This window comes from Alligator mississippiensis, chromosome 2, assembly GCF_030867095.1.
Source record: "Alligator mississippiensis isolate rAllMis1 chromosome 2, rAllMis1, whole genome shotgun sequence".
In the NCBI taxonomy this organism is placed as follows: domain Eukaryota; kingdom Metazoa; phylum Chordata; order Crocodylia; family Alligatoridae; genus Alligator; species Alligator mississippiensis.
Window position 1 is genome coordinate 240,654,360 of NC_081825.1, and position 27,670 is coordinate 240,682,029.

The window sequence follows — 27,670 nt, forward strand, 5'->3', positions numbered from 1 at the left end:
TTCAACGCCTCCGGGGCGGGGCGGGCAGGTGTCGGGTACTTTGTCTCCTTCTCTAGGGGCCTGGGCAAGCTTGCCCTGCATCGGCGCCTGCGAGTGCCGTGCTGATGTGCACTTCTGGGGGCCTGGGCTGGTTTAGTCTGGAGAAGAGGAAACGGAGTGGGGGTTAATAACAATTTTCAGCAACCTGAAGGAGGCTCCGAAGAGGAGGCAGCTGCACCCTTCGCAGTGGTGGCAGATGACAGAGCAAGGAGCAATGGCCTCAAGTTCCAGCAAGGGAAGTTTAGGGTAGATATTGGGGAAAAGTTTCTCAGTTGGAGGGTGGCAAAGCACTGAAACAGGTTACCCAGACAGGTAGTGGACTCTCCATCCTTGGAGGATTTTAAGACAGAGCCTTGGCTGAGATGATGTAGTTGGGGCTGGTCCTGCTCTGAGCAGGGGGTTGGACTAGGGACCTCCTGAGGTTCCTATCCACCATCACTTTCTATGATTCTATGACTTGTACAATTTGCAGAGAGCATATACCTGAGCATTTTTGCAGGCCCTAGAAAACCAAAAGTTCTTCCCTCTGTATTTCTGTGTACCCTACAGCAGTGGTTCTTGACCTTCTTTGTACCAGGACCCATTGGTAAACATTGATGGCCAGTCTTGACCCAGTGCCCCTCACTCCAAACCTGCTGCCCCAGGTCCCAGCCCCCAGTGGAGGGGATACAGGGGACCCCAAGCAGCCCCTCACAGGCTGGGACTCTGCCAGCCTGCAAGGGAAAAGCCACCGTTTCCACCATTTTTCTCCTTTAAAGTAAAATCCACTTTTAAAGTTTGTTCACAACCCTTTCATATATTCTTGCGACCCACTTCTGTGAGCACTGTGTCATTTTGCTCAGCCCCTATTTTCTAAGCATGCAACTAATCAGTTTTTCCCCTCTGTTGCTCCATAAAGTGCTCCAAGCCCGGGGTGTTTCATCAGAGGAAAGTTCTAAACCAGTTTTTCTCCTCAAATGTTTCTAATAGCTTTCAGGTGTTGTCGGGAATGCATCCATTGATATCCTTTATTATGTCACGTAAATCAGGCTCAGAGTCATCAACAGCGTTCCCACTTTGCAAAACCGGGCTGTTTTGGCCAGTCCGAGAGGATGCAGGAAATGTACCAATGCTGCCCGACTGGGATTATCTTTGTTCAATTTCCTATTCTTCTGCTGGTGTTTGTATTCCTCCTCTGAACAGGCTGGGAATGGGTCACAGTATTTTGCAGGCTGCTCGCCACACCATTCTCCATGGAGGTGCCTGAAAGCCCACACCTCCCTTGAGGTCCTCGTTCTTATGTTTTTCTCCTTAGGAATGCACAGGGCACTATATACACTATTGCATAGCTAATTTTAGTTTGCAATATTATATAACTCTCCCTGTGACAGGAAGAATAGCACAATGTTTACTGCTCCACCTTCTAATAGGGACAATGATCTTTGACTTCTGAAGACACACCTACACCCTTAGATCCCTATCATAGGTTTCCAGCACAGTTCTTGAGACCTTTTCCATCTCTGCTGTTTCAACTCTCGCTGATTCTCTCCATCTTGATATCTGAAACAGCACCTCTGATTCACTATTTCCAGTGCTTGCAATGCTGTTGTCATCTTTTTTATTTTTTTTCTAAGTTTGGCTCTTGAAGGTAGGAGGTTATGTACGTATCTCAGCTTTCAAGGTTGTAAAGACAAACTTAAAAAGCCTCAAAATCCAAAATGCAAATAATAACCCAATTTTTGTTTTTGTTTTTTTAAATCAGTTGTATGATTTAAAAATTGATTATGTGATTTTTCTGGCTGTTGATTTTATATACTCACATCTGGTCAAACTGCTGATATTTATCTACAAAAGGAAAATCCTTTGGGCTGACATTTTTACCATACAAGATAGAAATCTGAGCAGTAAATACAGCACAGTGTCAAGAAGAAATCAGTGTGGGGCACTAGAGGAGAGGGCTTGAACATTACTTATATCTTTATATACCCATTTCTCCAGAACAAAGAAATAAAAATGTTTTTCCTTGCCAGATAGAAAGACTCTTTGCTAGAAGCCTCTAGCAGTCTCTCCTATTTAAAATACAGAGCCTGTTTTAATGTAAATTTCTGATTTGCACTATATTTCTTTGGTATTGGACTGAAGAACTTAAAGGAGCAGCAGTTAACCTGGGATATTTCAAACAGACTTAGAAGAAATAATTAAACATACAGTATAGTAGTAAGAGTAATTCGCTTATGTTTTAGTAGTTTTCCTGCCCCAGAAGCTTAATTACAAAAAGGTGAGAATTGGATTTATGTTATTAATATTCATTTAGATAAAGAGAGAACATTTGTCTTGTCAGTTAAAATGACCCTTTGGTATAGCAAGTAGATATCAACAATATTCAGGAGTCATGTAGTTTGGTATTTGTGTGCCTATCCTAGGTGAGCTGTGTTGAATAACTCAGTCCACCTTATTCTCATTATAATCAGAGGATCCCTTCAATCTCTTGTTTCCTTTGAAAGAACATAGCTCTTACATAATCAGTGTTTGGACTTGGAAACAGGCCAATTGACTTGTCAGGGCCACTCAAGACAGTGTCTAGAGGGCTGCAGAGGTCCCTGGAGATATGAATGTGATGTTCACTGCCCGTGTTATAGTGCTGTGTGCTGAGAACTCAGTAAAATAGTGTTTCTAGGATTCAGCAACCATTTCAGGCTGTGGGCTGGAATGATCCAGCTTTGGTTAGAGGCAGAGAGGTGGGCCATAGGATGTAGCCACCACTAACACTTCTTCCAGCCATAGCATAGGAGATAGTGCCTGCCACTGAACCCTGCGAAGTCTTACATCCATGGGCTGGATCAAATGAATCCATGGGCCAGATTGGGCCTGTGGGCCATAGGCTGCTAACTCCTGACCTAGGGAATTGGAATGTCTCTCTTTCCTTTAGTATCGCTGACTGCACATATACAAATTGTTCTTCCTTCTACTTAGCTTGAAACCAAAATCGACTTATCCCCTACCTGCCATCATAAACACATGCAGTCTTTCTGGGTACATGATTCTCTTCTTCATCCTTTAATGCTGTGAGATTCAGGGTGTGAATACACAACATGTTCCCCTGGGTGTAGTCTACTTCAGATTCTTAACTGGAATAAAATTGCATGGGTGTCCAGAGTGGACATTCAACAGCCTTATGGGTAAGTGCTAGAATAGTTGGTAATAGCCTGTTTGCATTGACCTATGGGATGTCTGGGAGGGATAATGACTAGATCTGTGAACAGAGGACTGGTGGAGTGATGTACTCCTTGCTTGCTGAGGGCTAACTTTACTCCAGAGTGGAGAGAGAAACATGGGTGTGAGGCTACATGTTGTGTATCTCCTCCATTTTACCCCAAAGTAAATGTTTTGTGGTATTCAACATCTTTCTTCCTAAAAAATCAGTGGTCTACATTTGGATGCCTAGAGCTCCTTCAGCAGTGTAAGAATGCAGCCAAGCACCCAAGGCAGCTGTCACACACAGGGACATCGGTGACTTATGGTTGCTGTTGCCACCATTGGTGTGATTTCTGCAGTAGTAGCAGCAGCTGTTTTTCTTTCTGTACTCTCTCCCCAAGTTAGCACCCAGAACACCTGTTCAGGTTGTCCCGCCCCTGTTACCCTACTGAGCAGCACCCTATAGTGCAAATGGGTATGTGGACTCTCTACAGGCAGTCAGTACTGCCCTGTTTGCTCAAGTTGCCACAGAATTGTGGTTTGTAATACATTAGGTTTATCAGACTACGCATTGTTCTGGGTTATCTAAGGTAAACTAATCTGCACAGTTTCTTTCCCTGTATGCTCTGCTCTCCTTGTTTATACTGCAAAGAGTGAAATAAACTCTTATCAAGTTTAAATAGCGTACTGCTTACTTATTTTGGCTTTCTCTGTAGCTGTGGGATGAGTACGCTCCTCTGTTGTCTAGCTTCAGGTCTGCTCTTTGAGAAAAGCATACTCTAATGGCTTTTGACGTAGGGCCTAAGAGAACCAGTTCTACCACTGACTTGCTCTGTGGCTTTGGGTATATGGCCTAACCTTGTGCTGCCTCAGTTTCCCCATCAATGAAATGAGAATACTACTTGCTTCTATCACCAGAATGCTAGCAAGGCTTTACTAATCAGTGCATGTAAAGTGCTATGAGATCATCAGGTGAAAGGTAGGATATAAATGCAGAATATTTATTATATCACACTGATTTGGAAAAAGATTCATTTATGGCTTTGGCTCTGACCCTGCAGTCAGGTCTACACAGATACACATGTACTTCTGGATGGTTCTGAGAAGTTCAGCTGTTTAGAGGAAACAGGCTATTGATGAGCTCTGAATTTATAACAGATCTTGTTGTTAGTCCTTAAGTGCATGATCTTGCATGTATATTATTAAATTTCATCTCATTACTCAAAGTGATCTAGGTTTGCCAGTGTGGTATTCTAATCCCCCTCTGTTCTGATGATGCCTTATCCTTAGCAAATTTCATCAGAACACTCTGAATTTTTGTACCGAGATCATTAATGAACATAACAAATCAGACTGGTCCAAAGACAAATCCTTAAGGAACATCACTAGTACCTTCATTCAGTGCAACAGTTCTCCTCCCAGCACCACACACTATCATCTTCCCGGTAGGCAAATCATTGTCTACCTTATAACTCCTACATGAATCTCCATACTCTCCAGCTTAATTAATAATTTCCCACAACTTCAACTCAGCTCCACCTCAGTTATGTGCAACTTAACTTATTTATTTTAAGGCAAGAAGAAACAAACCTTATAGCATTATATCGTAATAGGATTTCCTGGAGGATCCCAAATCTATGAAACGAGCTGTGTTTATCCAATAATGCGATGAGATGTAGCTGCTTTCAGTATTACAGTACTTATCAGAGTTCAGAGCCCTGCACAGATGTATGGCAGTTTAATATTAGTCTAACTCGGTGACAGCTCTTAAACAAGCATGTAATGTTACAAACAAAATAGAGGTGTTACTGGCATATTTGACTTTGTCATTTATCTTGTCACTGTGGTTATTAGGGAAACAATAGCACCTTGACCTTCAACTTGATGCCCAGTCTCGAAGGAAGTGACCTCTTAGTTCTGGTGCAGTTGTGACAGAAAAGTTTAGGCACTCTTTCCTCCTCCTCCTCCTCCTCTTCCTTAAACTGATTTGTAACACTACTGAGTGACATCTTCCCCCTTCATTTACCCTGACTGCTTCCTGCCACCTGCCTCTCACATCACCTGCTGCAGCTGAACCCTTTTCCCCTTGCTTTATTCAGGAACCGATTTGTGTTTCATGCTTGGGAGACTGGTTGGCTTGCTCTTTTGTTATTTTGCCTGAGGTAAATTCTTCTGCTGTGGGTGGTGTAACATAGAAAGGTAGGGGGAGGGACCCGGATATAAATGACAGCACAAAGAGGTAGCAAGAGAGGGAGACAGGGTAGAATCAGAGCTGATACTGAGTAAGGTGTGGTAATGAAAGCTAAGGTGTGGGAAAAGATGACAGGGTGCTGAATCCCTGGCATAGGAGTGGGGCATTCCCTTAGCATGAAGCACTGCTCTGCAGGGTATTTGGAGGCCTAGCTTCAGGGGGGAGTTGAGGCTATGTCTTCACTTCTCAAAGGAGGTGTGTTGTTACACCAAGGTAGCTATGATGCAGGCTTTGTGGTGGCAAGGCAGCATAGTTTTTATCTCATTATTGCTGCTAGTCAAGGTAAGCCCTAGATAGGGGTGAAATGGTATTAACCTGGACTAGCTAAGTTGTAGCAAAAACTACCTTTGTCTTATATTCAGCCATATTTCACAGTGAAACAGGTAACTAGATGTGAAAATGGACCTTTCTGGACAGTGAAGGCAAAGCCTGAGATTTGCTTTGCCCTCATCAGACCTCCTGTACAGCTCCCACTAGTAGAAAGCAAGGCTAGAACAACCAAGGATACACATGCACACCTTCCTCATGGTGAGGGGCTATGGTGAGAGCAGCTGAGAGTTCACATACAACCCATTCTCCCATGTCAATCCCTACAGTGACTGCTGCTGAAGTGGGAGACCTTCTGACACTCCTACTGCAACAGAAACAGTTCTGGGCTTCCCCACAGCCTGCATTCCTGTCATTTCCTATAATGATGCCAGTGAGGAAAGGCTGAGTCCTTAGTTACTGGAGAACCTTCCCGCAGAGTCTCTTATTGAGGACTGGTCTCTGCACAGTTTTTTATAAACGGAAATTTCCACATACCTGCATCTGTCTTGGGGTGGGGGTTGTCACTTTATAACAATACTGGTATAAAACTTGTACAGATGAGCCCTCGTTATATTTATTTTATAATATATTTTATTTTATTAGATTGATATGCTGCCCTTCTCAGAAAGGGCCAGGGTGGCTCACAGTAAAAGAGAAAAAGAATTACAAAAACAGAATACAATACTGAAATAAGAATAAACAAACTCCCCATCTCACCCCCAACCCCCAAAATCAAAAGCAGTTCACTCCACCCCACCATCTGCTCCCTGCCTCTGGCCCAAGAGAGTGCCAACTAGCCCAGTTCAGTCTTCCTTCTCAATCCACATGCCAAGCCTCCATAAAAGACAGCAGTTCTCCCCCCACGCATATCCCCTCATGTCCCTATCCACTGCCATTTATTTCCCAGCCCTACAGGGCCTTACTATGCCAGGCCATGTCTCCGTCTTTCAGAGGGGGCTATGGCTGTGTCCAAAGCCTATTTGTGAAGTCTGGAAACTGTTACAGGAAACATGGGCTATCACAACACCCCTGTGTATCTGATTCTGTTGTCTTCAACTGTGCTAACCAGGATACTGTCAAGTTTTAGAAGGAAAAATGTTTTAAAAAATATGAAATTCAAATGAAGCAATTAGGTCAGAATTTAATGCTAAAGCTTTTCAGTTGCCATGGTTCTCTTCCCCCTCATGCTAGAAGAGGAACAGCAGAAGCAATCTACTCAAGTATTTAATGGGGGACCTCTGACAATCATTTTTCTGGCATTTATAAAGCCATGTTATCAGCTTCAGTTGAGATGCAGGTAACAGTCTCAGGGGCGATGTTTGTATCCTTTTATAAAACTGTAACTGCAACAGAGTATCCTGATAAAATATAAGGAAGAAGAGGGGAAGGCCTGAATTTCCTGTCCTCTCTTTTCTCTCCTCTTGGGTCTGTTTTAGTTTCTGCCACCATTTGTAACAGAACCAGTGTATCAGGAGAAAGGAATTATACAAGCTAGGAATTCCCTGGCATCTGCAGGAACAGCTAGCCTCCTTCTAGAAAACAGTATGGACGGAAAAAACAATTACAGCAGTTTAAAATTATACCAATTTACTGCAGCTTACACGGAACCAGTTCTGCTTCTGGTGAGCTGTTTCATCAGTTCACTTCTGTCTCATTCAAGTTACAGTAGGTTAGCTCCACTTATGCTGATAGAGGCATGTACTAACAATTCACAGTTACATCCACCCCTGACCCTCTTTAAAACAGAATCCTGTTGTGTTTGTCCACAGCTATTGTCATCTCACCTCCCCTAGCCAGAACTTAAGGGCAATGTTACATGTCTTAGTTCCTTCTTTCCTCCTAGTCCTCTATAGACATGTTTGTAGGTCTGGAAAGTAAGGTATTTGGGAGTAGTAGGGAAGTTCGCTCAGAACAGCTTCACTTACTTCGTGTATGCACGTGCTCATACAGCTCTGTTTGTAGGCTTTCAAATAGGTTTCTTTCTGTATTCTCACTCTCTTGCCTGAACTGTGTTTCAACACATAATTGCCATGATACTTTATGCTCTTATATCTATGCTCTCATGAGGCAGTCACTTCAGTTCCTTCTCTCATTTCGATTGACTTTAACCACTGTGTTGAAAAAGATTGTTTCAAAAGAAGGAGGTAGGAGGAGACTTGGTCCCATCTCTCTTGAAGGAAGGCTTTCCTTTTAGGGCTTGGACTTGAGGAGAAGAGACCGACCTGATTCTCTAGAAAGATGAGCTGGAGCCCTTTTCAATTATTCAGTGTATAACAGTTGTTAGCTCTGACACAGCTGCTGCAGTTTAGGTCACAGGTGTGGGATGTGGTTTATAAATTAAAAAAAAAAAGAGCAGTGGAATGGGATCCTTCTCACATATGTGACTGCTTTCAGACCTGGATCATTGCCACAGCCTTTTGACATTCTCGCACAAACTTTCTGCTCTAGGATCCTTCTGAAACATTGGATCTTGGTCTGACCTAAATGGCCTCTTTGCACATAAAGAGGTAATCCAGGCCAGGATCAAGCCCACCGATTATTACCCCCTGGTCCTAGTCCATGTGGGTACTAATGATGCGGCCAGGAGAACCCCCGATCACCTGATGGCGGACTACAGTGCTCTGGGTGGCGTGCTGAAGGAGTTCGGTGCACAGGTGGTTTTCTCTTCCATCCTACCAGTGACCAGACGAGGAAGACGGCAGGAGAACTGCATCAGAGAGACCAACTGGCGGCTTCGGCAGTGGTGTCTCGAGGCAGGCTTCGGCTTCCTGGACAATGACCCGCACATCACGACGAGGGACATGCTCAGCTGGGATGGGCTTCACCTGTCCCCCAAAGGTAAGCGTGTGTTTTCTACTAGGTTGGCAGATCTCCTCCGGCGGGCTTTAAACTAGGCTCGTCGGGGGGAGGGGAGTACGAGGGCAGGGGAAGCTGTGGACCACCAAACCGTGTGGCACCCACAAGGACAGCCCAGCCTGAAGAAGGAGAGCATTGGGAACCTGAAAGCCATGGGGAGACCAGCACTACAGAACAGGTAAGAAACAAGAAGGTAAGAAACAATGGGCCCCTTGGGACTCGGAGCGGGGGGGCAGCAAAGGCACCAGTCGCAGGGCTCAAGTGCCTATATACTAATGCTAGGAGCATGGGGAACAAGCAGGATGAACTAGCGCTCCTGCTTGCACTAAACACCTATGACTTAGTGGGGCTAACAGAGACCTGGTGGGATTCATCCCATGACTGGGCGGTACATATTGAGGGCTATAGATTGTACAGAAAGGACAGGTCGGGGAAAAAAAGGGGGGGGGGGGTTGCACTTTATGTCAGTGAGCAATATACATCATCCCTCATCAAGACAGAATCCGAGGTTGAGGAAGTGGAAGGATTGTGGGTTAGGCTACATGGGGGGCAAGGAGAAAGGGATTTGGTGGTAGGGGTCTGCTACAGACCCCCACACCAAGGGGAAGAAATAGATGCGGGGCTCTTGAGGCAACTCTCGGAGACCATAAAAGCTAAAGAGGCGGTAGTCATGGGGGACCTAAACTACCCAGACATCTGCTGGGAGACGCAGACAGCAAGGTCCCATCGCTCATGCAGGTTTCTAACCTGTGTACAGGACCTCCACCTGACACAGGAGGTACACAGTCCCACTAGGGGGAATGCCATACTGGATCTGGTATTGGCAACAGGAGATGACATGATAGGGGACCTCCAGATCAGTAGCCATTTGGGAGACAGTGATCACCTTATAATAGAATTCAACATAAGACAGCGAGTGGGTAAGGTAACTAGTAGGGTGAAAGTGCTAGACTTTAGGAAAGCTGATCTCAATGCACTCAGGCGATTAGTCAAGGAAGCACTGCAGAGTAGGAGTTTTGAAGGGATGGGAGCCCAAGAAGGGTGGCTGTGCCTAAAGGAAACAATCCTTCGGGCACAAAGCAAGACGATCCCCGAGCGAGGCAAAAAAGGGAAAGGGGCCAGGAGGCTTCCCTGGCTGACCAGAGAAATCCAGGGCAGCCTAAGGGACAAAAGGGGAGCACATAAAAAGTGGAAACAGGGTGAGATCACTAAAGATGAATATACCTCCTCTGCTCGTGCTTGTAGGGAGGCAGTTAGGCGGGCCAAAGCTACCATGGAGCTGAGGATGGCAACCCAAGTAAAAGACAACAAGAAATTGTTTTTTAGATATATTGGGAGTAAAAGGAAGGCCCAGGGAGGAATAGGACCACTGCTAAATGGGCAGAAACAATTGGTGACAGACAGGGGGGACAAGGCTGAACTCCTCAATGAGTTCTTTGCCTCAGTGTTCCTAAGTGAGGGGCACGACAAGTCTCTCACTGGGGTTGTAGAGAGGCAGCAGCAAAGCGCCAGACTTCCATACGTAGATCCTGAGGTGGTGCAGAGTCACTTGGAAGAACTGGATGCCTTTAAATCGGCAGGCCCAGATGGGCTCCATCCGAGGGTGCTGAAGGCACTGGCCGACATCATTGCAGAGCCACTGGCAGGAATATTTGAACGCTCGTGGCACACGGGCCAAGTCCCAGAGGACTGGAAAAGGGCTAACGTGGTCCCCATTTTCAAAAAGGGGAGGAAGGAGGACCCGAGCAACTATAGGCCAGTCAGTCTCACCTCCATCCTTAGTAAAGTCTTTGAAAAAATTATCAAGGCTCACATTTGTGAAAGCCCGGCAGGGCAAATTATGCTGAGGGGAAACCAGCACGGGTTTGTGGCGGGCAGATCGTGCCTGACCAACCTAGTCTCTTTCTATGACCAGGTTACAAAACGCCTGGACACAGGAGGAGGGGTGGATGTCATATACTTAGACTTCAGGAAGGCCTTCGATACGGTATCCCACCCCATACTGGTGAACAAGTTCAGAGGCTGTGGCGTGGATGACTACACAGTCCGGTGGGTGGCGAATTGGCTAGAGGGTCGCACCCAAAGAGTCGTGGTGGATGGGTCGGTCTCGACCTGGAAGGGTGTGGGCAGTGGGGTCCCGCAGGGCTCGGTCCTTGGACCGATACTCTTTAATGTCTTCATCAGTGACTTGGACGAGGGAGTCAAATGTACTCTGTCCAAGTTTGCAGATGACACAAAGCTATGGGGAGAAGTGGACACGCCGGAGGGCAGGGAACAGCTGCAGGCAGACCTGGATAGGTTGGACAAGTGGGCAGAAAACAATAGGATGCAGTTCAACAAGGAGAAATGCAAAGTGCTGCACCTAGGGAGGAAAAATGTCCAGCATACCTACTGCCTAGGAAATGACCTCCTTAGTGGAATGGAAGCGGAAAGGGATCTTGGAGTCCTAGTGGACTCCAAGATGAACATGAGTCGGCAGTGTGACGAAGCCATCAGAAAAGCCAATGGCACTTTATCGTGCATCAGCAGATGCATGACGAATAGGTCCAAGGAGGTGATACTTCCCCTCTATAGGTCGCTGGTCAGACCGCAGTTGGAGTACTGCGTGCAATTCTGGGCGCCACACTTCAAAAAGGATGCGGATAACCTGGAGAGGGTCCAGAGAAGGGCAACTCGTATGGTCAAGGGCCTGCAGACCAAGCCCTACGAGGAGAGACTAGAGAAACTGGACCTTTTCAGCCTCCACAAGAGAAGGTTGAGAGGCGACCTTGTGGCTGCCTATAAGTTCATCACGGGGGCACAGAAGGGAATTGGTGAGTATTTATTCACCAAGGCACCCCCGGGGGTTACAAGAAACAATGGCCACAAGCTAGCAGAGAGCAGATTTAGACTAGACATTAGGAAGAACTTCTTCACAGTTCAAGTGGCCAAGGTCTGGAACGGGCTCCCAAGGGAGGTGGTGCTCTCCCCTACCCTGGGGGTCTTCAAGAGGAGGTTAGATAGACATCTAGCTGGGGTCATCTAGACCCAGCACTCTTTCCTGCTTATGCAGGGGGTCAGACTCGATGATCTATTGAGGTCCCTTCCGACCCTAACATCTATGAATGTATGAAACAGGAAGTCTCTAATTAGAAAGACACATGAATATTAAGAACGTAGCACTTTTTAAGGACAAAATTAGCTAACTCTCAGAACACCTCCATCAAGAAGGTTGGCAGCATCCCTAACTTACTACTGGGGAAACTGAAGCACTATAGTTAAGTCTAATACTTTCAGACTTGGACATCTACAGTTGGGTACAGTCCACAGTTGGTGTTTTGATTGCCAGAGGAGCTGGGCACTCACAACTGCTACAGAAAGTTAGATGGAGTGATAAGTACCCAGCAACTGTGAAGATCAGTTCACTTATTTAAATGCCTATAGAGGGGTTTAGTTGCCTAACTTTAGACATCTGCTTTGAAAATTTTGTTTCAACTAACTTGCCCACACCCACAGAGAGTGACAGTCAGGGTGAATCTGAGGATCTTTTGACTCCCATGACTCCCACTGACTTTCAGATCAGTGTTACAAATTTCTTCCTTCCCATCTTACAATAGAACTGAGAATTAATGTTCTGCCTCCTGCTTTTGGAGCCTCCCATGTCACTACAATATCTCTGTACTGGAGATGATGATAACCTTTATAAATGTCTAGAGACACACTATCACTTTCTTCTCAGAAGGAACTAATGATAAAAGAGGCATAGTTCACAGAAGTATAATAAACATTCGGTAATAGTATATTACAGTTCAGCCCCCATGCTTTCTTTTACTGGAAGAGCCTGTGATAACTCAGCTCTACTCCATTTTACAATGATTCATTGTCAGAGCTGCAGAGAGACACAAGGCAGAATAAGTTTGATTGCAGCAATCAATGTCCCTTTGGACACTTTGTCATTACCTTACTCATCTATGCTCCAAGAACCTTTTAGTGCCCTTCTTCACTAGGCTGGGTGCTTGCCTCAGATTGATTTTTTTCCCCCGCTTTGGAAAACTCCAGGCAAAACACTGCAACCTTTTCATTTTTCACATGTAGAAATATCTTATTTTTTTAGTAGCAAAGTATCTCCAAAGCTCCTACCCTTACTAAACATATACAAGTCTCACCCCAAACCATACACTTTTCCCTAGCCTCATTTCAGCGTTTCTAAAAAACAAACAACAACAACAACAAAATCAGCCTCCAGCAGACACCCAGTATGAAAATTTTTAGCCCAAAAAGCTACCATTTGTCAGCTGCAAATAACTGAAAAGAAAGTTTTATATTGGACAACCTGAATTATAGGTGATGCTATCAGTTGCAGCCTTTTATTGATTTATAATTGTGTTTAGCCTTTACCAAAACAATTCCATGTTTCAGAATCCAAATGGAATTTGCATTTGATAGAAGATTTTTCTGTTTGCTGCTATCTAAACTACCAACGTTTTCACAAGATCAGAATTTTCCATGAAGTGGCAAATCTGTTTTCCAACCAGCTCTAGGTACAAGGTACAACTGGTCAGTATTAACTTCATGTTAACAGGGTTTCTGGGTGCTGAATTTATCTGCAGAGTAAGTCACTAGCACTACAAATTTCCCTTTATTTTCCCATCAATGCTCAGAGTCTAGCCAAGGGACCTCAATGTTCATCTAGTCCAGCCCCTGCTCAGATGCAGGATTGACTGTTTATAAATGATTCAGCCTCTTCTTGAAAACCTTCAGTGAAGGAAGTTCTACAGTTCCTTTAGGCAGCTGATTCCATTGGACTAGTTCATTTCAGTTTTTCTGGTTCTATAGAGTCCTTCATCTCTGATCCGAGAGTGTCACAGGTTGCGAATTATAGTGACAGGTTATTCTGTGAGCTTGTTGCAGTTCACAAAAAACTAGACTGAGACACACTGGTTGTGTCTACACGAGATGCTTTACTGCACATTAGACTAATCTAACGTGCAGTAACGCATCACCCTCTACAAATGTGCAGCAATTACTGCACCGTAGATTAGTCTAATGCACCATTTTCTAGTACCTGTAGATACAAGTACTAAAAATTGGTGCATTAAAGTAATGTGCTGAAGCTCAGGTGTAGATGCTGTCTAGGACCCATTGTTCCTAGTCAGCCTAGGCAGCAGGGGACCACAGGGGGGCAGGGAGAGCTGTCCCAGCTTGGTGGGACTCTGCCTCCCAGCCACATGGAGATCAGGACCCATCCTGATCTCCATGGGGCAGAGAGAGCTGTCCCAGCTGCTAGACAGCTGCCTCCCAGCCACATGGAGATTGGGATGGGTCCCAATCTCCACATGGCTGGGAGACAGCTGCCCTGTAAGCAGAACAGCTCTCCCTGACCCATCCTGATCTCCACGTGGCTGGGAGGCAGCTGCCCGGCAGCCGGGACAGCTCTCCCCCACTTGTGGAGATCAGGACCAGCCCCCATGCCTGCTGCCATCTTGGGGCTAGGACCCAGGGGAGCCTAGAGCTCCCTCTGGCTGCTGCAGGAGGGCAGAGCAGGGCAGAACCGGCCCTAGACTGAACTGCTCCCACCAGGAGCAAATGTGCTCCCAACAGGCACACGTTCAGATGTGTGCAAGGACACAGTTTGATGTGCCTGAATTGTCTGTGCAGAAAATTCAGGTTCATTCATTGCATGTGTAGCCATGTCCACTGACTCCTTCCTTGTGGGCTGCCAAATAGCAATTGTAGGATTGTTTTCCATCATATAGAGCCTCAGTTAGTTCATGACATTGATAAGGTTTTAATCTGTCACTGTTTAAGTCTAAGATCAGGTCTCTGGAAGGGTGAGGAAGGGCACTAGGAGGCTTGTGGAGCATATCCGAGTAAAAGGATACTGTGTCTGAAGGGGGCACAGGTTCCCTGACACCTGTAATTAGAGTTATTGTTTTGCATTTCCGTATTCAATTCTCACAATAGGTCCCTGTAAAAATGTAACATGGTGAGGAATATCACAGACCTTTAAACCCCCTTATAATAAAAAAATGGCAAGACAAACTGCAGTGTTATTCTGTTACTGTATGTTTACTACACTGCAATAGACTCTGCCTCTTATCTTTAGTTCCTTTTTGTAAGCAGGTGCTAACAATATACTTTCCTCAGTAAAGAAAGTTGCCTCCAGCATTGATGTCTCTTAGTGACACAAAAGAGTTTAGAAAGCAAGAGTGGAAAAATTATAAGAAGCATAAAATTTTTGTTGCACAATTTTTTTCATGATAATGCATTTTAAGAGCCCCTTGCTGAAATTACTTTAAATTTGTATCTTTAACCCTACTCTGAATCCCTAGGAGACATTGCCTTTTTCAAGATAGTTGGAGTAAACATGTTGATTTTAAAACACTTACAAATGTAGCTGTTTAGTGAGTAAATTAGTCTCCATATTAACTACAGTGATGTTACCACTATAATAACAATTAATTCTTTCTCTAGTTCTCTCAGGCTAATTCTTTTCATCAGTGCTGAGTTCTCTTCTAAAATAAATATATAGCGCACACACTGTTTTGGCATGAGCTGAACGTTTTAGGAATTGTGTTAGACTAAAGATATTGTGTATCTTGATACTAAGAGGGTCTATATTTTATATATGGTAAGTCCTGTGGAACTGCATGTAAGTATGCACATATACATGCATCTGTAGGAAAACTGTCATTTAAAACCTTCTCCTTCCATTCTCCCACCCCCTGAGCTGGCTTGTATTAAATATTAACAAACTTTCACCAATGGTTCCCTTGGCCTCCTTTTAACAACAGATGTTATTACAACAGCTTCTCTCCCTCCCCCATCGCTTTTGTCCACACCACCAAATGTGAAACCTCAGAATCTTTTTCCGGTAACTCTGCCTTCACTGCCTCGCTGCTTCTTGTGCTGTGCAGTTTCTCCTTGTCTTTCTCACTCTGTCACCGGGACCGTTGATGCTGCCTACCTGTGTTAGCCACTGCAGGCAACTTGCACTACTACTCACCAGTCATCACCGAATTATCTTACAGGGCAGAGTGAAGAAGAAAAGGAGACAAGAAGAGAGAGAGCTCTCACTGTGAGAGTAGAAGACAGAAGAAGGGGGAGTAAGAGGAGTAGCAGGGATGGCCAACGAGTCCAGCACACTGCCGCGAGTCACCTTTCAGACTCCAGAGAAGCCTGAGGAGGAATCCTCCCACAGGAAACTAGGCAAGCTAACTGTGAAGTACAACCGCAAAGACCTTCAACGATGGCGAGACCTGGAGGAATGGATTGATGCCCAGTTGCAGGAGCTGTACCAGTACCAGGTGGGGAACTGGGGTGAATTAGACTTAAGTGTAGGGGTCACAGGCCAGGTGTGCCATGACATTTTTTTTTAATTTATGGGAGTAGCGTAGTACATAGTGACTACCAAGGGTGACTTCATTCTTTGTTAAGCATCCCACTGCCACACTGCTAGCACTTGATCTCTCTAAGTTTGTCTTGTCATCACTGCAATGACTGTAGCTATTGTAGACATACCTGAGACACCTTTAAAGTAGCCAGTTCAGCTGCCACTTGTATTATAGCTCTGGCAGCCTGGAGCTCAGCAAAACCCTCCCAAGAAACTGGATAAACACTCTGGCAATTAGCCCATGCTGAGCTTAGGCTGCTGCAGCTGGAATGCTACCAGCACCTGATCCAGCTACTTTAAAGGTAGCTCCAGTATATTTAAGTAGGCTACAGTTACAACAGGTAGACATACCCTTAGTGCTACCACAGTGTTAGGGATCACACTCTGGGTAACACCATATCTACCGGCAGAGAACACTGGTATAGAGGAAAGAAGAGAGAAATGGGGGGCTCAGCCAGTGTGTGTACAGATTGTGTTTCCATCCCTATAGACATGAAACTTTCTTCCTCAGGCCAATGTTTTCATCAGCAATTATGTTATTGGGTGAGAGTGCATATGGGCAATTCTTGCTGTCCATATTTGAGTTGGCAAAAGCAAGTAAAGGTTTGAGAGTCCCTAAACATATGCCTATATCAATACTAATCTTTTTTTTTTTAACCACTTTATACCAGGAGTTTTTTACTGCTTTTGTATGAAACATTCCAGAGCTGACTAAACACTAAAACATTCATTTGACAATGTGCTACCTTTAATATTTTGCATTTACATAGCACCACCACAGAGAGCCTATGTAGTATTTTCCCCTTTTCGGGAAGCTGAGACATGGAATCATTATGGAATTTGCCTGGGGTCACACAACAAGACCTGATAAAAAACCTACTGAAATGACAAGGTTCAATTAATTTTGTATCAGGCTCCTCTAAAAAGCAGAAGCACCAGCAGAACCCAAATCTCCCGCCCATCCTATCTATCATGGCAGCTACCTTCAGCAGAAGTGGAAATGGGTCTAACAGTTTGTATAAAATAAGATGCCCATCTTCATCCAGAAGCTGATTAAACATTTACTAGTAGATATCTCCAAAAGTTTGGTTAACTTTCAGTTTGAACATCTGTGATTTCAGATTTTAACTAGAATTGGAAAAGGACATCCAATGCCCCTGGAAAGGCTGTTACATGATTTTTTGTACCAGGAGCTACAAAATTAACACTGTGAACTCTTCAGAAATGTATCCAAACTTTTGGGTCCTCCATTGCTTTGTATATTTTTCTGAACCTTTATTAACTTGTGGGCTCATTCTCCATTCTTTATGTATTAAATCTAATTTCTCTTTGCATATATTGATTTCTTATTTTATTTTATACATTTATGCCCATCCTACATGCCAGGCAGTTTATAATACATTAACAAAGACAATAGCAGGTACAGTCTCCAGACTGCCCCAATACTTGAAAAGAGATAACAGTTCAGTTCTATTTTGCACCATCAACAGGTGGCAATGGAATTAAAATGTATAGAACAAAGAAACTATATTGTCACTTTGTTTTATGATACATCTGGCACTTCTGAGCAAAAATGTCTGGTTTCCTGACTTATTATTACCAGTTTTTTTATTAAGTAGTGTTTTAATCTTCCTGAAATTCAGAACACTACTGTATTAGCTAGGTTAGATCAATGGTGCTCAACCTTTTGGCCCCACAGGCAGAATGAGTGATGCAGAACTGGTCTACAAATTGGATCCACCAGGTCAGCACTCAGATCAGACCCCATCAGGATCCCATCTCACACTGCCCCACCCCACACACCGAATCTAGCATGGAGGGCAAATGCTGTCTACCCATAAGGCTCCCACAACTCCAGAATTTTGGCAGCAGGGGAACACCAATTAATGCTGCCCCCACTCTCCTGACACTAGATTTTCAGATTCATAGGGAGCGCTGCAAACTTGGTTTCACAAGCTGTATCTGGTTCAGCGGGCAGGGATTGAGCACTGCTGTGCTAGATGGTTCCTTCATGTCTTAGTCTCTTTGCATATGTAAATCTATTCTTTCATTTTGTAAATAATACTAATTGGTGCTCATTCCATGCTCCATTAACCAAAACAATAACAGATAGAGTCTCTAGATAGTTTTAAACAGACTGCCCCTGATTACCCATTGATAGAACTGTCACAAGGTCTAGAATTGTGAATAAAGAAATACATATTTTATGTTAATTTAGTGTTTATTCAAGGTGTCAGACTGACCATCCCCATAAATGAAGACTTTATACATGCAACAGGTACAGCAACAGTACTAGTTTCCCTTTCACTGTGTTTGAACTTGGATTTGATGAGACCATTTAAGGGGTGATAGGTTTGTTCAGTTGGCCTTTGGCTTTTCTGCTCAGGCTGTCAACAAGAATAATGATTTTGATGATAATTTGTTTGATATAGAAATTGGACTGGGACCAAAAGACACTGAATGCTAGCCCCTTTTGATTTTGACTCACTACCAGTCTGAGCTGGAAGTAACCCATCAGCATAACAGTGAAAGGCTCTGTGGTCCATTAGTCTTATAGTCCCTCAAAGCTGGCCCTGCTGGAAAAAACTGTTCCCAGGACTTTCTCTGTTCTGTTTTCATTTGCCAGAGATGTGCTGATTTGGTACCATTTTTTTTACTTGGCTTGAAGAAGACAAGCTGGCTGTTTTTTGGCTTCATCTTAACTTTTAAAATTACAATAAAACCCACCTATGTGGTTTTACTTTTTTTGGTTTAATCCATAATATTTTGCAGCTAAAGACCCACAGTTCCAGGCTAGCGTGCCAATTCTCTTGTGAAAAAACATGTACATTGTGTCCCTCTATTAGTTCAGTAGAAATTGCAGTGTAGAGCAGGCCCCAGAACCAAGATGTCACTGCATTCTTGTGACAAGACTAATTACATTTGATAGGGAAAAATGAAAAGGAGCCCATTTCCACTTTCCAGCCTAAAGAGTACAGACCCTTATGGTATTTACACCTGTGGAGCTGGCAAAAGATGAAGCTGTTCATGGGGCTGACAGTGTCCTGTTGTGAGGGAGTTCACAATGATGGAGATCTGGATGATAGAGCACTACCATGTTGAGGCTCACAAAGCTAAAAGGAAGTGGCAGGAGAGAGTTCTGAGAAAGTTAGCAAAGACAATTACTGCTCCTTTAAGAGTGAGATTTACAGTTGTTCACAGAAGCTAGTAAAATTTAAAATATCTATTTAAAAATTGTACAGCAGGTGATGGTAATCTAGGGGTAGGTTTTGATTACTCTTTTTTAAGGACAGGGTATCCTTCCCTTTGTGAGACTTGTCCCTTCCAGACCTGCAAATGAATGTTTTTAAGGAGCCACAAAGGCAACAAATCAAGTCTTTTTTTTTCCATCTCTGATCTCCTGAGAGTCTGTATTCCCTAATCAGGCTCTGTTTTTATATTTCCTAATGAACATCATGGCTGGGATGATCTAGTAGGGAATGGTCCTGCTTTGAGCAGGAGGTTGGACTAGGTGACCTCCTGAGGTCCCTTCCAAACCTAATTTTTTATTCAGTGGTAGCTCTCTCAAGGGCACAGAATTGGAGTCCATCTTTCTTTCCTTATTACAGAATCCCAGAGGGAACAAGAAAATCAGAAAATACAGCATTTTTAAACCTGCAGTCCATAGATTATAGTTATAGATACCGTCAGTCTTTCTTTCCTTATTGCAAAGTCCCAGCAGGAACAAGGACATCAGAAAATGCAGCATCGTTGTTCATGGAGTGAGTTGCCTGTGACACGTGCTTGTTCTGCTGGCTCCTCTTACTCATAAGAAATTCTCCCATGTTCAGACAGGCATTTCAGCATTCATATCCTTAGACCAAGCATCCAGATTTCCACCTACAGTGAACCAGACACATTGGGAAGTGGCATAACCAGTATGTGCAGGTTTTAAAGCCTGTTGAAAGGGTACAGAGCAGTCTGTAGTCAATATGTTACTTGCAGAATGTCTTAAAAGATTTTTTTTAATAAGGAAGAAGTGATTCTAGATTTTCTTCAGTGAAAAGGGGTGTCTACTGGGCTGCCTAACTCTGCTCCCTGGATTGTAGCAGGACTGTTTTAATTATCCTCAATAGCTGCCTCTTCATTAATGCAACTGGCAACAATTCCACAGCTTCCATTGGCAGCTTGTTCTGTTCCCTTGACTATTTTCTTACCAAAATTATATTTCTAATGCATTGCAGAAATTTAACTATCAGGGTTAAAATATCGAGGATTCCTAGAAATCACAAATTTAAATCGTAGCAGGGTAAATTCAAATGTTCCTCCTGATCTGGACAAATTAAGTGCCACAGAATTTGTTGGGTGTGGACATTTCAAAAGAGAACTTAAGTAGGGAGATTCTGTGTCAATTTGTATTGATGTGGTTCTTCTGAGACCCAGTTTCCTTGAGCCTGTGATAGGGGCTGATTGTTGTGCATTCACATAGTATTGGTAGGTGTGCTGCCAAAAGGTCAAGAGAAGTGATTATTCCCCTCTATTCAGCACTGGCGAGACCACATCAGGAGTACTGTGTTAAGTTTTGGGGCCCCCCACTACAGAAAGGATGTAGACAAATTGGAGAGAGTTCAGCAGAGGGCAACCAAAATGGTGAGGGGGCTAGGGCACATGACGTATGAGGAGAGGCACAGGCAACTGGTAGAGGAGGCATGGGGGGGGGCACGTGCCCCCCTGAGATTGGTACCTGAAAGTGCTGGGGGGCCCATTGATGGACCCCAACTCGGCACCACTCAGGACAGGGCCAGGCGCAGAACAGATCCCCGCCAGCCTGATTATAGGGCCAGGGACCGTGCCCTGCTTCTCTACCCAGCCCCGCCCTCCCTCACAGTGCTCTGGAGCCCAGAACCTCAGAGAGCGCTCCAACCAACCAGAGCGCTGCCCCACCTCCCTCACCTGCGTAGCCCCTCCCTCCCTCTCCCTACCTGCAAAGAGCGTGCCCCCATCCCCCAGCAGAGGTGCCGATCCTGCTACTGAAAGAAAGGTATGCCTGGGGCTCTTGCTGGGGTGGGGGAGGGGATAGTGCTGTGCTGTGCCCCCCCCCAGACTCAGCAGGCATCAGTCGCCCATGTGGAGAAGCTGAGGAAAATGGGCTTATTTAGTCTAGAGAAGAGAAGCCTGAGAGGGAATTTAATAGCAGCCTTCAACTACCTGATGGGGGTTCAAAAGAGGATGGAGCTAGACTGTTCTCAGTGGTGGCAGATGACAGAACAAGGAGCAACAGTCTCAAGTTGCTGCAAGGGAAGATTAGGTTAGATATTAAGAAGAATTTTCTCTCCAGGAGGGTAGTGTAAAACACTGAAACAGGTTATCCAGAGAGGTGATAGAATTTCCATCCTTGGGAGGTTTTCAAGACTTGGCTAGAACAAAGGTTTGTCTGGGATGATCTAGTTGGGGCTGGTCCTGCTTGGAGCAGGGGGTTGGACTAGAGACCTCCTGAGGTCACTTCCAACTCTATGATTCTATGAATCTATCCCATTGCAACTGCACTATCTCTTGGGAAGGTTCCTATCACAATGGCACAAATTTCCTTGGGCAGAAGTGTCAGGTTTAGGGGTAGGACTGTTCGACTGGCTGGTAGGACTTTGCTGTGCCAGTAGGAGCAGGGAGGTGTTACCTATGCAAAGCGGCATTGTGCATGTTCATAGGTATTGCTCCAATTAGTGCCAGAGATGAATCACAACCCTGGTTCTAAACTCCGCTAACATTTTGAGAAGAATAATTTCTTGACACATTCTTTGGAGCCTAGGGTCATCTTGACCTGGAATCCTCTTCCCTGCTCACTTCTCCATTTAAGACTTACTTGAATCATTGCAAATTGAAGAGTATTTATTATATATTTCTGTTCTAGCTACAGGAGGAGGCAGAAGCAGCCGTCCCTGAACCAGAAATTGACATTGAAGATCTTCTGGAGGTCCCTAATGATGAACAGAAGTCAAAGCTCCAGGTCAGATAAAGATACTCCGCTTCCTACCTATAGTAAACATGGGAGCTAAGGCCTTGGCTACACTAGAAAATTGATCCATTGATGAAAATGTGGGTCAGTAACAGCCCACTTGGAAATGATACTGATAGAAGTTTAACAGCTCACGCAGATGATATGAAACCCTGAGACGTAGACCCTGAGATGGTGCAGAGTCACTTGAAAGAACTGGATGCCTTTAAGTCGGCAGGCCCGGGTGAGCTCCATCCGAGGGTACTGAAGGCACTGGCCGACATAATTGCAGAGCCACTGGCGGGAATATTTGAATGCTCATGGTGCACGGGCCAAGTCCTGGAGGACTGGAAAAGGGCTAACGTGGTCCCCATTTTCAAAAAGGGGAGGAAGGAGGACCCGGGCAACTATACGCCAGTCAGTCTCACCTCCATCCTTGGCAAAGTCTTTGAAAAAATTATCAAGGTTCACATTTGTGAGAGCCCGGCAGGGCAAATTATGCTGAGGGGAAACCAGCACGGGTTTGTGGCGGGCAGATCGTGCCTGACCAACCTAGTCTCTTTCTATGACCAGGTTACGAAACGCCTGGACACAGGAGGAGGGGTGGATGTCGTATACTTAGACTTCAGGAAGGCCTTCGATACAGTATCCCACCCCATACTGGTGAACAAGTTAAGAGGCTGTGACTTGGATGACTACACAGTCTGGTGGGTGGCGAATTGGCTGGAGGGTCGCACCCAGAGAGTCATGGTGGATGGGTCGGTCTCGACCTGGAAGGGTGTGGGCAGTGGGGTCCCGCAGGGCTCAGTCCTTGGACCGATACTCTTTAATGTCTTCATCAGTGACTTGGACGAGGGAGTGAAATGTACTCTGTCCAGGTTTGCAGATGACACAAAGCTATGGGGAGAAGTGGACACGCCGGAGGGCAGGGAACAGCTGCAGGCAGACCTGGACAGGTTGGACAAGTGGGCAGAAAACAACAGGATGCAGTTCAACAAGGAGAAATGCAAAGTGCTGCACCTAGGGAGGAAAAATGTCCAGCACACCTACAGCCTAGGGAATGACCTGCTGGGTGGCACGGAAGTGGAAAGGGATCTTGGAGTCCTAGTGGACTCCAAGATGAACATGAGTCGGCAGTGTGACGAAGCCATCACAAAAGCCAATGGCACTTTGTCGTGCATCAGCAGATGCATGACGAATAGGTCCAAGGAGGTGATACTTCCCCTCTATCGGGCGCTGGTCAGACCGCAGTTGGAGTACTGCGTGCAATTCTGGGCGCCACACTTCAAGAAGGATGCGGATAACCTGGAGAGGGTCCAGAGAAGGGCCACTCGTATGGTTAAGGGCCTGCAGACCAAGCCCTACGAGGAGAGACTAGAGAAACTGGACCTTTTCAGCCTCCACAAGAGAAGGTTGAGAGGCGACCTTGTGGCTGCCTATAAGTTCATCACGGGGGCACAGAAGGGAATTGGTGAGTATTTATTCACCAAGGCGCCCCCGGGGGTTACAAGAAACAATGGCCACAAGCTAGCAGAGAGTAGATTTAGATTGGACATTAGGAAGAACTTCTTCACAGTTTGAGTGGCCAAGGTCTGGAACGGGCTCCCAAGGGAGGTGGTGCTCTCCCCTACCCTGGGGGTTTTCAAGAGGAGGTTAGACGAGTATCTAGCTGGGGTCGTCTAGACCCAGCGCTCTTTCCTGCTTATGCAGGGGGTCGGACTCGATGATCTATTGAGGTCCCTTCCGACCCTAACGTCTATGAAACCATCAACTTCACTTCTGTGACTGTGATCAAGGGCTGCTCTGCATTTGAGTTTTGCCACTATAAAAAAGATTATAGTTAAACCAGTGGATCCCAATTTATGGTTTCAGTTATCAAAATAAAGCATGATAAATCAAACTGTGTGTAGTGCAACCCAGAGACTTGGCTTTTCTCCACCCAAATTACCATTTCTTTATTCTAACCCCTCTCAATCATATTGTCCATACTAGGTTTGAAAAAAGTTTTTGTCCTCTTTTCATTCATTCAAGGGATTAACTGCTAACTACCATGGTCTGCTGCAAAAGTGCTACACTTGCTAGCACAATGACCGAAAGAGTCTTGGGGGTCCTGATTGACCACAAGATGAATATGAGTCACCAATGTGATGCTGTGGCTGGCAAAGCAAACCAAACTGTGGCGTGCATCTACTGATGCATCTCAAGCAAAACCAGGGTCGTCATCCTCCCTTTTTACTTGGCCTTGGTGAGGCCACAGCTGGAGTAGTGTGTCCAGTTTTGGGCCCCACACTTCAAGAGGGATGTGGAAAAGCTTGAGAGAGTCCAGAGGAGAGCCACTCATATGATCCAAGGCCTAGAGGGCAGGCCGTACAAGGAGAGGCTGAGGGATCTGGGACTCTTCATTCTAGAAAAGAGAAGGTTCAGGGGTGACTTGGTAGCAGCCTACAATTATATAAGAGGGGTACATCAGGACCTGGGAGAACAGCTGTTCACCAGAGCTCCCCAAGCGATAACAAGGTCTAACGCCCATAAACTCCAGGAAGGTTGATTTAGACTAGACATAAGGAAAAAGTTCTTTACGGTGCAAGCCTCCAGGGTCTGGAACAGACTCCTCCCAGAGGTGGTGCAAGCACCTACTCTGGACTCTTTCAAAAAACGTCTGGATATTTTTCTTGCTGGGATCACTTGATCTCAGCTGACTTCCTGCCTATGGCGGGGGGGGGCTGGACTCGATGATCTCACAAGATCCCTTCCAGCACCTTATGTCTATGAAATCTGTACTCTATTGTAGACATCCTATTGACATGGACTATGCATGTTTTATCTTTTTAAGTATATAGATTGATAATTTTCTTGTTCAGGATAATTGCCCTAATTATTCATTAAGGATGGGTAAATTACTGTAGCTCGAATAAATTAAGTTGGAACTCAGCCTTTCACCCAAAGTCTAGACTAGACCTGTTGTGAGGTCAGACAAACATTGTTACCTGTTAATGCAGTTGTTTTCTAGGGCTGTGTGAGGCTTCGGACAGAGCTTCAGATCTGGAGAAGCTTTGGATGTGCTGTCCTCGTTAGGCTTCCCAAAGCAGTTGGGAGCTTCCAAAGTACTTCGGAGCTGCCTTGGAGATCCAGCCATAGGGTATAATGGGGAAACAATACAATATAACTTTGTTGTTTTTTGTCTGATTTGGATGAAATTTTCAGGTATGGTAGACTCTACAGAGAGCATGAAGCCTGTCATGTTTCAAGTAGGTTGGTGCAGGGGGTTGGGGGGAACTGCTCCCCAAATTCTTGAAAGCAAAACTCCTGTCATATCTACGTTTTACAACACATGGGGGGTCAAAACTGCAGGGGTGGTAGCTCTTGCTGAGGCCACAAAGCCTACCAAGTTTCAAGAAGATTGGTGCAGGGGCTTGGGGGAACTGCCCCTCAAGCTGTGGACAAGCAAAACTCGTGCCATGGGTGACACTGCATGTCTTAAGGCGCAGCAGGATGACAGCTGCAGGGATGGTGGCCCCTGCTGCGGCCACAATGCCTGCCAGCTATCGAGCAGATCGGTGAAGGGGGGTTCTGGGGCCCTGCACCCCTAGCTGCTGACAGGCAAAACTCATGACATGGGTGCTTGTGGGACTGACTGTGTCTGTCTGGGGGCATGGGAGACACTACTGCAGACCTGGCTGCTACGCTAGTGTTACCAGTTACCAATCAATCATGATTCACTCATCAGCTCAATACACAGGACCTAGCTAATGTAGCCAGTTAATTGCCGTCAATTAGCACCTACAAAACCAGGCTAAGGAGAGGAAAGCATCAATACAGACAATCAACTGCCCCAAGACAGACACAGGCAGTCCCACAAGCACCCATGGCATGAGTTTTGTCTGTCAGCAGCTAGAGGTGCAGGGCCCCAGAACCCACCTGCACCGATCTCCTTGACAGCTGGCAGGCTTCGTGGCCGCAGCAGGGGCCACCATCCCTGCAGCTGTCACCCCGCTGCACCTTAAGACATGCAGTGTCACCCATGGCACGAGTTTTGCTTGTCCACAGCTTGAGGGGCAGTTCCCCCCAAGCCCCTGCACCAACCTTCTTGAAACTTGGCAGGCTTTGTGGCCTCAATAAGAGCTACCCCCCCTGCAGTTTTGACCCTCCTGTGGTGTAACACATAGACGAGACAAGAGTTTTGCTTTCAAGAATTTGGGGTACAGTTCCCCCTAAAACCCTGCACCAATCTGCTTGAAACTTGGCAGGCTCTGTGGTCTCACCAGGGGCCTTCACTCCTGCCATTTTCACTCCCCTGTGGTGTAACACACAGCTGTGACATGAGTTTGGCTTTCAAGAATTTGGGGTACAGTTTTCCCCAAACCCCTGCACTGATCTTCTTGAAACGTGGCAGATTTCATGCTCTCAGCCGAGGCTACCATACCTGAAAGTTTAATCCAAATTGAACAAAAAGCAACAAAGTTATAGATATGTTATTGATTCCCCCATTATACCCTATGGCCGTATCTCTGAAGTGGCATGTGGAAACCCGGTCCGGAGTTCCGGATCGGATCACTGCCATCCGAAGCAGCCAGATCTGAAGCCGGATTGGATCACTGCTGACTCACACAGGCCTATTGTTTTCATTCTCCTACATGCCTGTCCTAGTTGTACTGTATTTATAACTCCATTTATTCCTCCCCTACAAAAAACGTAGTAGCTGTTCTTGGAGTATTTCTGGTTCCAGCAAATGCATGAAGCATCTGAAATCACATGGAAATGTAATTTCTTATGAGGTTTCCAGCCCTGTTTTGCAGATTCAGTATCCTGGGCTAAGCCTCCAAAGTCTTAAGCATTTATCCAGAATGAACGTTAGAAAACTTCACAGTATTACTTAGCTGTTATAGATCCTGACTTAAAGCAGAGCTGTCCAACTTCCAGGCAGCCAGGGACCTTGTGGGCTGTAGTCCTCAGGGATTGCACGTGGCATGGACTGCAGACCTGAGGCCCATAGGTGGTCACCCTTGGGCTCTGTCCCATTGCATGGACAGCCCAACAAACCTTTGCCCAATCCCAACCCATGTGTACAGCTCAGTCATGTAGGCAGGCCCTGCACTGTATATACAGCATTCCCGACCACACGCATTGCCCACCGGCAGTGTGGGTAGCCTGACTCCTGTCTTTGTTTCATGCAGCACAAATAACTCAGTTACCTAATGTGCAGCTTGGACGCACCAGCTCCTTCCCACTGCAGTGCCCCACCACCACCAAGAGAAGAAGCAGGAAGCAGAAGCCAAAAGAGGCAGGAGCAAGAATAAGGGGGTAGTGGTGGTTGGGTGAGAGCCTCCAGGCTGCATTCTAACCCTCTGAGGGTTTCATACAAGCCTGCAGGCCACCAGTTGGACAGCCCTAACTTAAAAGTATGCTGAAGTTAATGGAAGACCCATACTGATTTCAATGGGGCCTTGGTTTTGGCCCATGCCTTGTTCTCCACATGCAACTCTCAAAGGGAAAATATCATGACCAGGGATTCTGGTTTTCTGTTTAAAAATAGCAAATTCTCTGATAAAACCCACAACATTCTCTGAATAAAGCCTCCAAAATCCATGTTTTCCCATTATTAAAATGAAACACCATTATATATATAGGTATCAGTTGAACAGAATGTTTTATTGATATATTTAAAATCTGAAAGCAATTTGGGAGCCTACCAGTGCCT

General features: G+C 45.4%; 1 protein-coding gene across 3 annotated transcripts in view; it reads left to right on the forward strand.

The window, feature by feature from the left end:
• The first annotated feature begins 64 nt into the window (after positions 1-64).
• Positions 65-27,670, forward strand: part of PPP1R14D (protein phosphatase 1 regulatory inhibitor subunit 14D) — a 35,204-nt gene continuing 7,598 nt past the window's right edge. Inside the window, exons 1-3 of one of the 3 annotated variants that reach the window (XR_009460191.1) lie at positions 65-8,611; positions 15,640-15,915; positions 21,889-21,984. Coding sequence is in view for 2 of the 3 variants with exons in the window: in XM_006270349.3 (XP_006270411.1) it covers positions 15,733-15,915; positions 21,889-21,984 (279 nt within the window). In the remaining variant the exon portion in view is untranslated. Of the gene's footprint in view, positions 8,612-13,993; positions 15,916-21,888; positions 21,985-27,670 lie in introns of those variants that run through there. The other 2 variants (XM_006270350.3, XM_006270349.3) reach the window with 2 other exon arrangements.